The sequence below is a fragment of the Gymnoscopelus microlampas genome (assembly GCF_963454915.1).
Source record: "Gymnoscopelus microlampas genome assembly, chromosome: 4".
Lineage (NCBI taxonomy): Eukaryota > Metazoa > Chordata > Actinopteri > Myctophiformes > Myctophidae > Gymnoscopelus > Gymnoscopelus microlampas.
In genome coordinates, this window is record NC_139941.1 from 45490389 (window position 1) to 45504401 (window position 14013).

Consider the following 14013-nt stretch of genomic DNA (forward strand, 5'->3'; position numbering starts at 1 on the left):
AAGACAAAAAATAAAAATAAAGAAACGGGGCACAATTTCAAGACAATGATGGGTCATTGCAGTACGTTTACATTGCTAGATAAATAATAATAATGTGGAAAGTGGAAGGGCATACAGCCATCAAATAGGTTCAGTGTGATATTTGAGCAAGGTGATCTAGAAGTGGCTACCATATGTCATAAAACTTGTTTGAATTGTCCATCATGTCATATCGAATTTTCTCCATGTGTAATATACAGGTGAGTTCAGATAACCAAGTCTTATGAATGTGGAGTTGACCACATTCACCCTGGAGGCAGTGTTGATTTTGACAGCTAATTTTAGTTTTAGTTTTAGTCATAGTCTTTTGAATAGAATTCCATTTAGCTTTAGTCATATTTTAGTCATCTGAAATGTTTTAGTTTTAGTCAACTAAATCTATAGTTTACTTTGTCGCCTAAATGTATTTTGGCGGGCCTTGATGGCGTCTTAATGGCTGATTTTACACTTGGTTGCATGCTGAAAATAGCCGATTTACAAGCTCACAGCGCGACGCGTTATAAGCTTGTAGATCTGCTATTTTCAGAGCGCAACACCAGAGTGCAACCAAACATAAAATGACTTGTCTTAGTTCTACTGGATCTCTTCTCCATTAGTCCCTCACTAACATTTTAGTCTAGTTTTTATTTGCTGTCAAAATTGTCAATATATTTAGTCTTAGTTTTAGTCACCATAGCTTAGTTTTTATTTAGTTTTCATCAGTGAATTACAGGTAGTTGACGAACATTTTTCTTCATAGTTTTAGTAGACAAAATCAACACTGCATTATAGGCGAAAATTCTCAAAAAGCCTAGACATGCATGCTTGATTTATAGTGTCTCATGCACTGGTGCATAATGCGTGGCACCACAACACATTTTAAGTGTTTTATATTATTGTTACTAACTAGTATGTAAGTAGTAATAATAACTAACAATCATCACAATGACTGCTAAATGCCAAATGTAATAATTTGAGAGGCTGAACTTGTGAATTGTAAAACAGGATGTATATGTTATGTATATGACCATTATCCATTCACACATCTCTCCAGCTGTGAAGCGAAAGAAGAGGAAAATGGGCACGTATAACTTAGTTCCAAAGAAGAAAGCCAGGGTCTTGAAACACCAGGAGAAAGTGAGTACATCGTCCCCCTGATCTGTCTTAAATATTCCTTTCTCTTGTATTAACGCTGACAAGACAGATCAATTGGAGCACATTTAAAGGGTCAGAAACACTTGGTTTGTGCCTGTCTTCACCCAGTATATAAACGATACCACTTTTAGAGTGGTGTGAGAGTATGAACGAGCTCAGTCGTACCTGCAGCCTGGGGCATATAAACATAATTGAAATTTCCGCTACTAAGGTCTTGACATTTTCAGTGTTATGCCTCAAGAGAAAAATGTGATCAGCATAGTCTGGACAGACTTTAGTATCTATAACCTGGTGTGATACTAAAATCTGGATTACAGGCAATACAATTCCCTACACACTATTTCTTTACAAAGCCAATAGCACAAATATAAGCACACCAACCAGCTAAAAACAGGTTGACCTCTTACACTGTCAATGTATGTCATTTTGCCTTAATATGAATACACCTTTATTCGCAAAGTGTCTACATACATTTGTCTACATGGACCACTTTAAGTGCTGCACCACAGAATCTCTGGCTAAAGATACTGGAAGAGTATCAACCATTTATACCAGTTAGTTATACCAGTTATATGTAACTCTAAACTGTATGTGAACAGCTTGTTTCTCCGACGGTAATTGGTGAAGAATCTACTGCAATGTGAGCCATAAAAAGGTTCTTTTATTGCTACATGCCTGTGCTAGAAGAGAATTGATAGAAAACACTAATGTAAATAAGCTCAGTCAGAATCATCAATTAAAAAATACCTTTTAAAGAGTTTTGAACAGTAGACCTGTGGTAATGCATGCAGTCAGAAGAAAAATTCCAGTTAAATAATATGACTGTCTATACTGTATTGCATACACGTTGGAATGATTTGACGTGGCACATTTTCAGTTGATCTTTCATTTCCGTTTACCAGTTTCTGCTCAGTTGGATGCAAGGTTCCTTACATCAACAGGAAATCAGAATTCAGCTCACAAAAAGGCACAAAAAAGTTGCAGGCTGGAAATGTTTTAATGAACGGCTATCTAGCTAGCCTGCGGCCGGCGGCTTGTGGAACATCAGCTCCTATACAGCATGCCCTTATCACAGTGATAAGGACATTTAGTTGATGCTCTTATCTGGTCAAACTGAGCAAGGAGGGGTTCAGTGTCTCACTAAAGGACACATTGGTTGCAAGCAGATCAGCTGACAGTCCTTTTTCTTTCAATTGATGCTAGCAATTGACGGAGATATGGCTATTATGCAGACATATCTTAATGGTCAATTGTTCAAAGTGACAAATGTTAAGAATGGCGTGATTTAGTTAGCATGTTATTTAAACAGATGCTACTGTAGGTTCAGTGTTTACCTGGAATCGTTATCTCTTTCTGAGGCCCTACACTATGGAGTTACATTTGTGTCTTTATTAACCAAACAACGGTCTGCACACTATTTATGTGATTATTTACTGTGTTCATTGAATAGAGTTCAGGGGCATTGGTTTCTGTACTCACTTGCCCACCAAGCCACTATGTAGCCCAATGTTTCTCAAACATTCTCATGCCAAGGACCCCCATTTTGATATGCATTTGGCCACGCAGATTTGTCAAGATCTTCCAACATCTTTAAATAATAGCCAACCTAAGGTCGGCTATTTTCGAATGGCCGGAAAATAAAACGGAGCTTAAGTATTTAATCTGTTCTGTATTTTGCTGGGGACCCATTAGAACCCCCTCAAGGACCACCATGCGGGTCTCCCTTGCCTGGACCCCACTTTGAGAACCACTGATGTGTATATATATGCCTTTTATATGCATTCCATCTCGTCCTATTTAGAAAGAGGAGCTGAACACCAGCGTGGAGACGAACGGATCTGCGACAGATGGGGAAAGAACAGAGCTCCCAGTGGAAGCTCTGAAGGCCGAGGAGAAGACGACCCCCAGGAAAGAACCCAAGATGGAGCCGGGCGTTGAGGAAGGCAGCCATGTGGAATACACAGAGCTGGCTTTAGATTCCCTGGACCTGAAAGCCCAGCAAGAGCTGCTCTCTCCCTCTCTCTCAGGTGGACTCTTAATGAATATTTATATGATGATATGATGATTCATTACAATGTACTAGACCAGTGGTTTTCAACCTTTTTCGTGTCTAGGACCCCCCAATTGACACATATTAGCCCACGGACCCCCATTTGAAAAGATATACCTGGGACTCAACCATTTTGATTTCTTGGGGGTCCCAATCTACACTGTATCATCATCATTAGTGTTCATTTAACTCTGAGAGTGTACAAATGGAACCAAATGGACCCATTAGGGTCCATTTGGTTCCATTTGTACACTCTCAGAGTTACAGACACATAACTATTCCTAACTAATTAATTAACTATTAATTTGGCTGGGGACCCCCTGGAACCAGCTCAAGGACCGCTGGTGGTCCCCGGACCACTGGTTGAGAACCACTGTACTAGACCATACCCGTCCGGGGACATGAGCACCCAAAGTATGTGCAGTTTGGGTTATGCGCTGTGCACAGACAGTATATCAGGGATGGAAAGTGACTTTGTGCTTGGTACCTGCAACAGTTCTAACACACACGCAGGTGCGTCCCGTCGCCGCGTCGTGGACCCACAGCGAACACACACACACCCACTCATAAATGGTTCCAACACACATGCGAACTCACACCGAACACACACATACACACACAGACACACACGAACACACACCCGCTCATAAACAATTCCAGCGCACGCACGCACACACACACAACCCAACATACACACACACACGGCCGGACCTGTCGCACCTGGATTCGAACATTGCACGTGTGGGCGCTATAACCATGGCGACGGCTCCCATAGGCCAAAAAGGCTATTAAACAGCTTGAATTTGGTAAAAGGTGAAAAATATGTTGCACGTTGTCTGCACATTGTAATGATCATTGCCCATGTGACAGTTCAGATGTTGTGGTGAACTCAGCGAGGAGGAAAACCCGGTCAGACAGACAGAGGTTTACTAATTTATAGGAGGATAGGAGGATGTGTACTATAGTCATTATAATCTCTCCCACAGAAAATCTGTTTTCACAGGGCTTTTGTTACAGGTCTAACAATAGGTTAAAGAAATAAATGAAATAATATGAATTTTTGATATGGTCTCATCCCTAGCGTTGGGTGTGGAGGCCACAGAGACTGACCTTGCTGAGGAGCTGCCTCTCTGCTGTTGTCGTATGGAAACCCCGTCTACAGCGGACAGCCTGTCCACACAGGAGCAGACCTGCATGGCCGCTGAGAGTATGGATGGAATGGTAAGACCCACCTCTGTGTCGATATAGGCCTCGTTCTCATTATTATAGTTCTGAATCTTTCATTCGTTTTTATTTCGTTTCTCTTTTTCAAGAATAGCAAAATTAGCAGATCTACAAACTTACATAGATTGGATATTCTTACTACTTTTGAAGGTTTCTAGACTAAAACTAAGGACTTTTTCTCTACTATAATGACCCTGGTCTGTGTCAATATAGGCCTCGTTTCCATGACAACAAATCCCTGCACATCTGTGTGTAGTGTACTGTAGTGTAGATAACACTGAATGAACCTGAGCTGTTGTCACAGGTCAGTTAATACAAGGTCATCATTGTATTGAGAACATTGAATGGTAAAAGATACACTATGTACACTTTTGTAATGAAGCATTGCATTGAATTCAACAATGTGGTGTCTGGGGACCACCAGGGATTCTGGAGAGGGTTTCAGGGGGTCCCAGACTCCAGCTAAATGATTGACAGTTAACTCATTCCCTGCCAGACTTATTTCTGGCTGTGTTTGCCCACTGCCAGCGATTTAGTGTTTTTTATAAAATTGTTTAAAAATTCACAATTTTCTTTTTCATTATGATCGCAAGTCCAGTTGTTTCTAACACACAGGCGAGTCGTGCACGGCGCTCAGACAACAAACATTACTGTCGGGGTGGAGCCCTTCTCCTCCAGCCCAGCGTTGCATGGCCAGCATGCATCTGAACGGAAAACTCACTTTCTTTTTCCACCTCGCCACAGACCTCGCTAAATCCCTTATGATCGCGTGTTCAACTGTTTGTAGACACACAGGGTAGTTGTGTGAGTGGCCCAGAGAAGAAACTTTCAATCGGCGACATTCCATTTTGCAGCAGTAGCAGTTTCAAAACAGCGACGCGAAACAGTGTTCCTCGGCGGAGAAATGCAAAGCCGAGAAAAAGGCGTTTGAAAGCGGAACCCAAACAGGAAGTGGGCGGGAGCGAAAATCTTTGATATGACGTATTTCCGTATCCGGGTGTGCTACAATGAAATGTGTCACTTCAAGAGATGAACGACGGTGAGATCTTGTTTTAAAAAATGATTTTGCAAAATTACGTTTTTTACGTCCTAGGCAGGTTTGGTAATTGGAAAAAATTACGTTTTTTACGTCCTAGGCAGTGTATGAGTTAAGAACCAGGTCTGTAACTCAACAATGTACTTATGGAACCAAATGGAAGGGTCCATTTGGTTCCATTGTACACTCTCAGAATGATGGGGGGTCTGTGGCTGGTATAACACAGAATGTGATGGATGTAAATGCTAGCATAATCAAGGCTGCTATTTTTTGCAGAGGGTAATAAAAAAAAGATTTATATGTCCTTAAGAAGATCTGAATTGACCGAAACGTTGACGACGCAATAAAAATACAGCTGAGCTTTTTCAGCATCGCCAGTGAGCAGACTATTCTCTTCTATGATACTTTTGCTTGTCTTGCACCTGGGCCACGGATGTGCCAGACACAGCGGGATTGAGGCATTTCCCTTCAGATTTTAATACAGTAGGCTGAACAGAGGCCAGTTATCTGCACAGAAGTGCTGCTGTGGCTATTTCTTTAAGAAGATGTTAATTTGCCCTGTGCCACCCTTTTTCAGCATCTATAGCAGGAAGGCAGATGGCAGACAGATTAATAGTGGAGACTCAGGAGAGGAGGATCTACAGTAGCACGACTCAGTGCTAAATCAGAAGAACTAGAGATTCCATGAGAAGTGGGTCTTAAGCAGTGGTGGAAAAAGTACAGTATTTGTCTCTGAGACGTAGTGGAGTAGAAGTATAAAGTGTAGAAAATTGGAAATCCTCCAGTAAAGTAAAAGTACCTCGACATTGTACTTAAGTACAGTACTTGAGTAAATGTACTTAGTTACTTTCCACCACTGCTACAGATTCTATAAGAAGTGGGTCTTGAGTTTAAAGCCCAGTCCAGAGCTCTAGACCAACACAACGGAATGACTTGCAACTTGCGACCACTGATTGCCGTTTCCACAGCAATAATCATGTGATAAATGATAGATGTAAATCTAATATTTATTGTCAATAGTACACAATCACGGTGTGCTTCATGACCCTTTAAGCCAACATTTACAGTATGTTCTTGTTTCTCTCCAGGTGAGTCGTTGCCAGAAGCGAGTGATGAAGCAGGAGATGATGCGGCCCTCCAACACCGTTCACCTGCTGGTTCTCTGTGAAGACCACCGGGCCGGCATGGTCAAACACCAGTGCTGCCCGGGCTGTGGTCTCTTCCTTAGGGCGGTGAGTGAGGACGGACGTCAAAGTATGTACAGCTAGAATAATAGCGACGCATTAAATCAGTGAATCACTTTTAATTTCAAGGACCCTCGGTTGGATATACATTAGGCCACTGACCCCCCTTTTTATCTTTGGGACCCCAATATCTGCTGTCAAACCCTCTGTGTTAATTTAACTCAAACATTGTACAAACGGAACCAAATAGACCCATAAGACTCGTAAGGAAGGATCCATTTGGACCCCTGATGGTCCCCGGACGTGATGTTGAGAAACACTGCATTGAAACATGTCCAGGTTGGTTCTCTGCTGAACAGCATTCAGAGACGCCAAACACACCAGATGAACATTTATATTCAGATTAGCATTCAGACATTCAACTGACGCTGTTCACTAGACTAGAGCAACTCTACCTCGGCTCAGGAGGTAGAGTGAACCTTTGGGAACCGTAAGATTAGACGCAATAGAAACACTGGCCATTTACCATTTACTTATAGCACTGGTTCTCAAAGTGGGGCCGGGGGACCCCTTGAGGATGTTCCAGGGGGTCCTATATGTTTAAACACTTAAGCCCATTTCATTTTCCAGCGATTTTAAAATGGCCAATCTACAAGCTTTGTCCCATGATTTGTGAGTTAAAACTTGACATAATCTTCACTTCTGAGGATCCTCGACACAAAATATTTTCCATGGCAAAATACATATCAATAGGCTCTATGCACAGCAGCCATATTGGAAAGAAATTGGGCCTCTTCCTTACTTCCTTCACAGGTGTTACCAATGATTCTAATGAGGGCTCTGTTCCATTTAGTGTAGCACTGTGGTTCTCAAACCTTTTAATTTCAAGGACCCCATAACTGAGAGAGTAAAAATGGAACCGGTTCCATTTGTACACTCAGAGTTACACACTCGTAAGGGGCCATTTGGAACCCCTTCAAGGAACCATGAGGGTCCCTGGTCCACACTTTGAGACCCACTGGTGTAGCAGAGTGTTTCCAGTGAGAACAACATGCACAATATCAGCACCCTGACTCTGTTTGACCAGAATGGAACAGAGCCTTCATTAGTATCATTGGTAACACCTGTGAAGGAAGTAAGAAGAGGCCCAATTTCTTTCCAATATGGCTGCTGTGCATAGAGCCTATTTGGCATGAAAACATTTGAGAAACACTGACTTATATTACTAACGCATGAATAGCTGCTAAATCCAGGGATATGTGACCCATGAGTCTTCATGGGCCTTCGGGTAGAAACTGTGCTGTTTCAATTATTTGTCGGCATATTTGAACCACGGTACTACCATGCCAGCTGTACCGCCAACATATTGCAGTTGTCCCAGTGGATCCTCCTGCTCTATTATTCAACAGTATCACTTGTCTTCAATGAATCACGCTTGATGAATCATTGTGCTCACTGAAGCATCAAATGTCCCGTGTTCTGATCATTTGTAGTGCCGTGAGAGGAGCTGCATTCAGGGCCATTTCTTTCTACACTTGAAATTCAAAAAACATAAGGGACTGACTATAATGGAGATGGTGAAGGACGATCACATACCCTATAGCTGACGTTAATGTTAAAAGGCAAATCATGTTCTGTGCCAAAGAAAAGTGCAGTGAAATGTCACACCAGCAATTTGCTGCTTATACCTATATGAGTTTTTCATTGTCTTGTACTTGCGCAGTAAGTCTCTGTCGGGTGGAAACCTCATACTGTATGTTCAAAACTGTCACTTTTCAGGATTCAGCAGAACGATGAGCTCAAAACGCATTCGTGCTGCATTTAGAGTCTGTAGATCTGCTACTTTTGATGCTTTTGTGTGACGCTGTTAGTATGATCAAGTAGGCTGTTAATTTACAAAAAACACAAAGTAAAAATATGGAAATAAGAGGTTTCTGCCTGACAGCAACGATATACATTTTGGTTTTGACGACAAGTGCAGACAAAATCGAAGATGGAACAAAATGGCAGGGACTTTTTTCATACAGTTTTCATAAACCTACCATTGGCTCACAGTTTGTCAAAGAAGTTGTTTGATCCCATTTCCCTGGGCTCTCTCTTAGGCCTGTGCGATATGACTTTAAATCGGTGCCACGACTCTTTCAAACTTTATCGTTGATTAAGATTAACTAGAAGCTCGGCCGCCCTTCGGGCGGCCGAGCGTCTAGCCCTTCGGGTTGCCGAGGGTCTAGTCGGGGACCGGCCTACACAGGAACGATGTAAATAGGGAATGAATGCTCCACCCTTTAAATCAAACCCCATTATACCTGTTGTCATAGGACCCGTTTTGGCCATCTGTTTGCCTGTGTCCATTTATGCCCATCTGTGTGTGCATTTATGCCCATATATGGAGCTATCTGTGTCTGTGATATATGGACATCTCTGTATGTGTCTGGGTGTGTCCCTTTTATGCCCGTATATGGAGATCTCTGTGTCTGTCTGTGTCCATTTATGCCCATTATCCTAAAGGAGTTCGCTATAAACAATGTTGTCAGTAATGCCCTTGTCATTATCCACAATGAAAACTTTTACAGCGCTGGCTCTCTTTCCTCTAGAGAAGGCTGTGTAGAGTTGGCCATGAGCGAACACAGGTTTAGGCAAGTAGATGCCAACTCGTTCATTCTCTTGGCCCTGACCCTTATTGATTGTAACAGAGAATGCTAAGCGGATAGGGAACTGTCGTCTAATGAAGGTGAAGGGAAGCTCACCTCTGTCATAGTGAGGTATTCTTGGTAGGAAGATTGTTTCACCCCTGTTTGTGCCTACTGCAATCTCACACTCAATGACTCTGTCCATCATTTGCATTACCACCATTCTGGTGCCATTCTTGAGAGTGCGGTCAGGACCTGATTGCAGGTTTCTAAGCAGCTTGACTGGTGCGCCTACTTTCAATTTGAGGTTATGATCAGGGATTCAACATAACACTGGCATTGATGAATCTGGAGATCTCATCCCTGTCTTCAATATCGAGAGTGCCAACATCAACTCCTTTATGGACGTATTTGTACAGGTACTTGATGGTACGGAAGGAGCCAACAAATTCAACATTGATGTGGCATTTATATTTAAGTAGGACCCAAGCGTTGTAAGGAACGACCCACCTGCTGTCAAACAGAAAGTCATTCTTCTTATGGGTGTGACCGACAATGGGCCGTCTGTACTCTGGGTAGCCATGACCATCATGAGGCAGTCGTGTGTTGGCACAGAAGTTTTTAGGGAATTTCTTAGTACAGATACCATTGACCATGCAGGGGCTGTTAGGGTAGGCCGGGCCACAGGGTCCATGATACCATTGACCATGCAGGGGCTGTTAGGGTAGGCCGGGCCACAGGGTCCATGTAGCATGAATCGACACACCAGCTCATACAGCTCTGGCTCCTTTTGTTTGTCAGGTATGTCTGCTCTAATTATTTGATCAATGTCATCGACAGTCAAAATCTCATGTAGGAGTAGCAGTATGTGGGCATGTTTCAGTCCTCTCATCTGTCCTTCAATAGTGTGTATTCTAGCCTTCATCTTCCCAAAGACGCCGAGCTTTGTGTCGTGGAGGAGCTCATCCAAACTCCTTTTGAAAACTTTGTTAACAATGTCTGGTCTGTCAGTGGGCTGCTGTCCTGGAAAGATGTTACTCAGTACACCTTCACTCCTTGCGTTTGACGTCATGGTAATGAAGAGGTCAAACCTTCTATATCTGGCTGCTATGGCAAGGGCATCTTGAAAGCGCTTGAATTGGTATCTGGGGCTACCAGTGTGTGAGCCTGGAAGAATTATCTGTTGACCAATCCTGGTGGCCTCAGTCTGTCCTGGCTGTGCTTGCTGTGCAGTTAGGGCATCATCCAGACCTGAATACTGGTGGGCCCTGTACTTGTCTTGTTGTTCCCTACTCCTGTAGAATTTCATCCGGCAACTTTCAATTTTGGAGTATTGATCACAGAAGTATTCTTGAGTAAGTCTCCCTGACTTCAGAAGGGTGTTGAAAGAATTAGTTCTTTGTTGTAGATGGAATCTGAAGAACTCCTGAAGAGTGACTTTGCCTCTGGCTGAATTTGCATTAACCTTGGGATTGTCGATGCTGAAGCCAGCATCTCCATATGGCAAGATCAAGGGATAGGCAGCTGAGTCATACATAGGGTGGAGTGAATTGATATGTGTAGTTTGTCTGTGATTAGGTGCATCAGCTGGAGTTCTGTACAGAACAATGTCTCGAGGTTGTGTCTGGTCTCCTGGTGCAAAAATAACAACGTCAGGGACATCAGGAACACTGTCTCCTCCTCCCTCTGCTCCTCCTGTCTGGCCAGCAGATGTTGACTGTCCCATCTGATCCCCTGTCATAGTTTTATGCCCATATATGGAGATCTCTGTATCTGGTTGTCTGTGTCCCTTTATGCCCATAATGGAGATCTCTGTATCTGTCTGTGCCTTCGACTGTGTTGCAGACACAGTGCCGGTTCCCCCTTTAATGCAAACCCCATTATACCTGTTGTCATTGGACCCGTTTTGACTTTATTATGGAGATCTCTGGATCTGTCTGTCTGTTTCCCTTTCATGCCCATATATGGGGATCTATGTATCTGTTTGTATGTGTCCTTTTATGCCCATATATGGCATATATCTCTGTCGCTTTTTGTTTGTTTCTTCTTTAAGCAGAATATGCAGCCTGCATAAATCTGCATCATTCAAGTCATCATCCCAGTCCCACGCTTTGTTGCTCTTTTCTTTTTTGTAGCGGGAGAGTTCAGCTTGAGTTTTGGAGTACTCATGTTTTTGAGAGCTGCTTATAGACTATATGCAGAGGTCTGTCAAGAGTGCTGGACTTAGCTTAGAAGCCGGCTTATATACTTTCATCTGACACGTATGCCACGTGATGTCAGAGCCCTTTATGGTGTGATGTCACAATGAGTCAGCGCTTGCGCGAGAAGTGATTGGCAGGTGAGATTGACCACCCGGAAGTAAATTTGGAGCAGACACTTTATGACACTTTATGATTATTTTAAAATGAGGCACATGTGAAGGTTGTAAATTAAGTAGAATTACTTATATACTTTTGCATGAGTGATTTTTGTAGCAAGTTGGGAGGGAAATGGAGCAGTGCTTTGGCCGTGAGTTGTTCCTTAGTGGTTGAGGTTCCAAAGGCGCACGGCTCTCTGATTGTATTGTTGGGATTAGTAGTCAGGACTCCGCATATGGAGATTCCGAACCTTTCGCGTTGGTTCCGGAAAACCGCATATCGGGTCGGGTCGAGGCCTAGCTAAGATCGTAGGCAAAGGTCTGAGCTATCTGTGTGCGAAATTTGGAGTCTGTAGCACCAACCATGTGCTGTCAGGGCTCATCCATGCGATTTGGCCCAATTCGGCCTCGGCTTCAATTAGTAGTCACGATGAAGTAGATGGGCTATTTTTGTATGCCACCATTGTACAGCGTTTATAGAAAAAAATCTATTAGTATTTTTGTGCCAATTCGTTGTAAGTAAACATATAAAAGTGCTGCTCGGAGCACAGATCTCCGCCAGGTTAGCTAGGTTATTGTGGGCCAGCAATGTTCGGAATTCGCCAATCAGGATGGAATATGAAAAATCAGACAGATCCGTCTTGATCACATGACAATAGAGATAATGTGTACCGATTTGCGTGAAGTTTGGACAAAAACTGAAGGAGTAAAAATCAGCCTCCTGGTGGCACTATAACAGCCCGATCAGAAAGATTCGGGGCAGAGGTTCCGCTCTGGCATCCAACTCTCTCTCTTCCCCCCCCCCCCCCCCACAGGGAACCTTCATGGAGTGCCAGCCGTATGGCACCATCTCCCATCGCTTCCACCAGGGCTGTGCCTCCATCTTGAAGGAGCACAAGTTCTGTCCCCACTGTGGGGAGGATGCCAGCGGGGCCCATCAGGTCACCCTCTTCAAGCCTGAACCCACACCCTCTTTGCCCAGACCGGACCCGGGGCCCACTCACCCAGCTGCGCCTGCTGTGCTGCCAGTGCCATCGCTGCCATCGCTGCCCACTGTGCCAGCTGTGCCCCAGATTCTCCGGGCCAAGAAGACCAGCGAGCCACACGGCATGAGGGAGAGCGAGATGAGTCCAGACAAGTAAGTTACGCATGACATTTCTCTCTTCTGCCTTGTTAGCTTTTCTCTTTTCTCCCTTCAATGTAATTACAGCAGAGCTTATTTTTTTTTTTTTGCGCCATAGCCCAAGAATGCTTTCACGGTTAAAAACCGGGGGGAAATGATGGCTCTAGTCTAGCGTAAAGCATAGAGACATGGCCACTTTTTTTCTGTCTCCTTTTGTTGAAATTGCATTGGCAGTGTTCTGGCAATATTTCCATTTCTATTTTAGGCATTTAGCTGATGGCTCTTATTTACTGTGACATTAATGTGTGACTAAAGACAGTTGGGTCTCCATCATTACAGTCACCCAGTAGGAAGGGGTGAGGCAGTTGAACCCAGCCAGATTAATTGCTTTTCCCAAGTATTAATTCTGTACGCCATCACTGTCTGCTTTAATATCTAAGGATGAAGGGCGACCATGTGAGTGCTGGAGAGAATCGTCCTAAAGAGTCACTGGAGAACATCCTAACGGCACTGGATGATGAAAAGTATGTTTAACCATGACATATTTTGGCTTAGTTTGATGCAAAGTATAACATGGGATCACACATGGCTGTGAATGACTAACCAAATACTTTTCGAATAGACTTATTCTTAGGTCGAGTTATCAAATATTTGACACCCCCCAATGTAGTAGAGTGTACTACTGGAACAGAAAGGAGTTTTTAAAGGAGTGTGGTAATCAAGGCCCTCAAATGTAATTATTTAACTTAGTAACTAAATTCCTTGTGTTTTAGATATTGAACTTGGGTGATCCCCCTTGGGAACGAATACCCCTTCGGTTATGCAATACCCATTGTACCTGTTTACCTGTTAACGTCAGTACTATGAAGTCATATTCATAACATCAGGCATCTCCATATATGGGTATAAAAAGGACACAGACAGACAAATAAAGGGATTCTCTGATTTATAGATAGATTTCTGATCCGACTATACTGATCAGACCGACTTTCCACTTAGCACTGGACTCCCTTGGATCCGCAGCGATACGCGAGTAAAGTTTGAAGTCAATCGGTTCTTGAGATACACGGAGGAAACACTCACACATAGACACACAGACATTCCATGCATTTTTAGACTTTTATTTGTTTTATTTCATTTGTTTATTGGTTTATTGTGTGACTCAGATCACACAATAAACCAATTTCAACAAAATTATAATATTGACATACTTTTTTTTTTACTGTGGTCTATGTTC

General features: G+C 43.1%; 1 protein-coding gene across 2 annotated transcripts in view; it reads left to right on the plus strand.

Annotated features, from left to right (window-relative positions):
• Window positions 1-14013, plus strand: part of ehmt1a (euchromatic histone-lysine N-methyltransferase 1a) — a 35978-nt gene that overhangs the window by 2309 nt on the left and 19656 nt on the right. For both annotated transcript variants that reach the window (XM_084054071.1, XM_084054072.1), the window contains 6 exons: window positions 1073-1155; window positions 2975-3200; window positions 4305-4444; window positions 6572-6715; window positions 12469-12791; window positions 13217-13300. In XM_084054071.1, coding sequence (XP_083910197.1) covers window positions 1073-1155; window positions 2975-3200; window positions 4305-4444; window positions 6572-6715; window positions 12469-12791; window positions 13217-13300 — 1000 coding nt within the window. The remainder of the gene's footprint in view (window positions 1-1072; window positions 1156-2974; window positions 3201-4304; window positions 4445-6571; window positions 6716-12468; window positions 12792-13216; window positions 13301-14013) is intronic.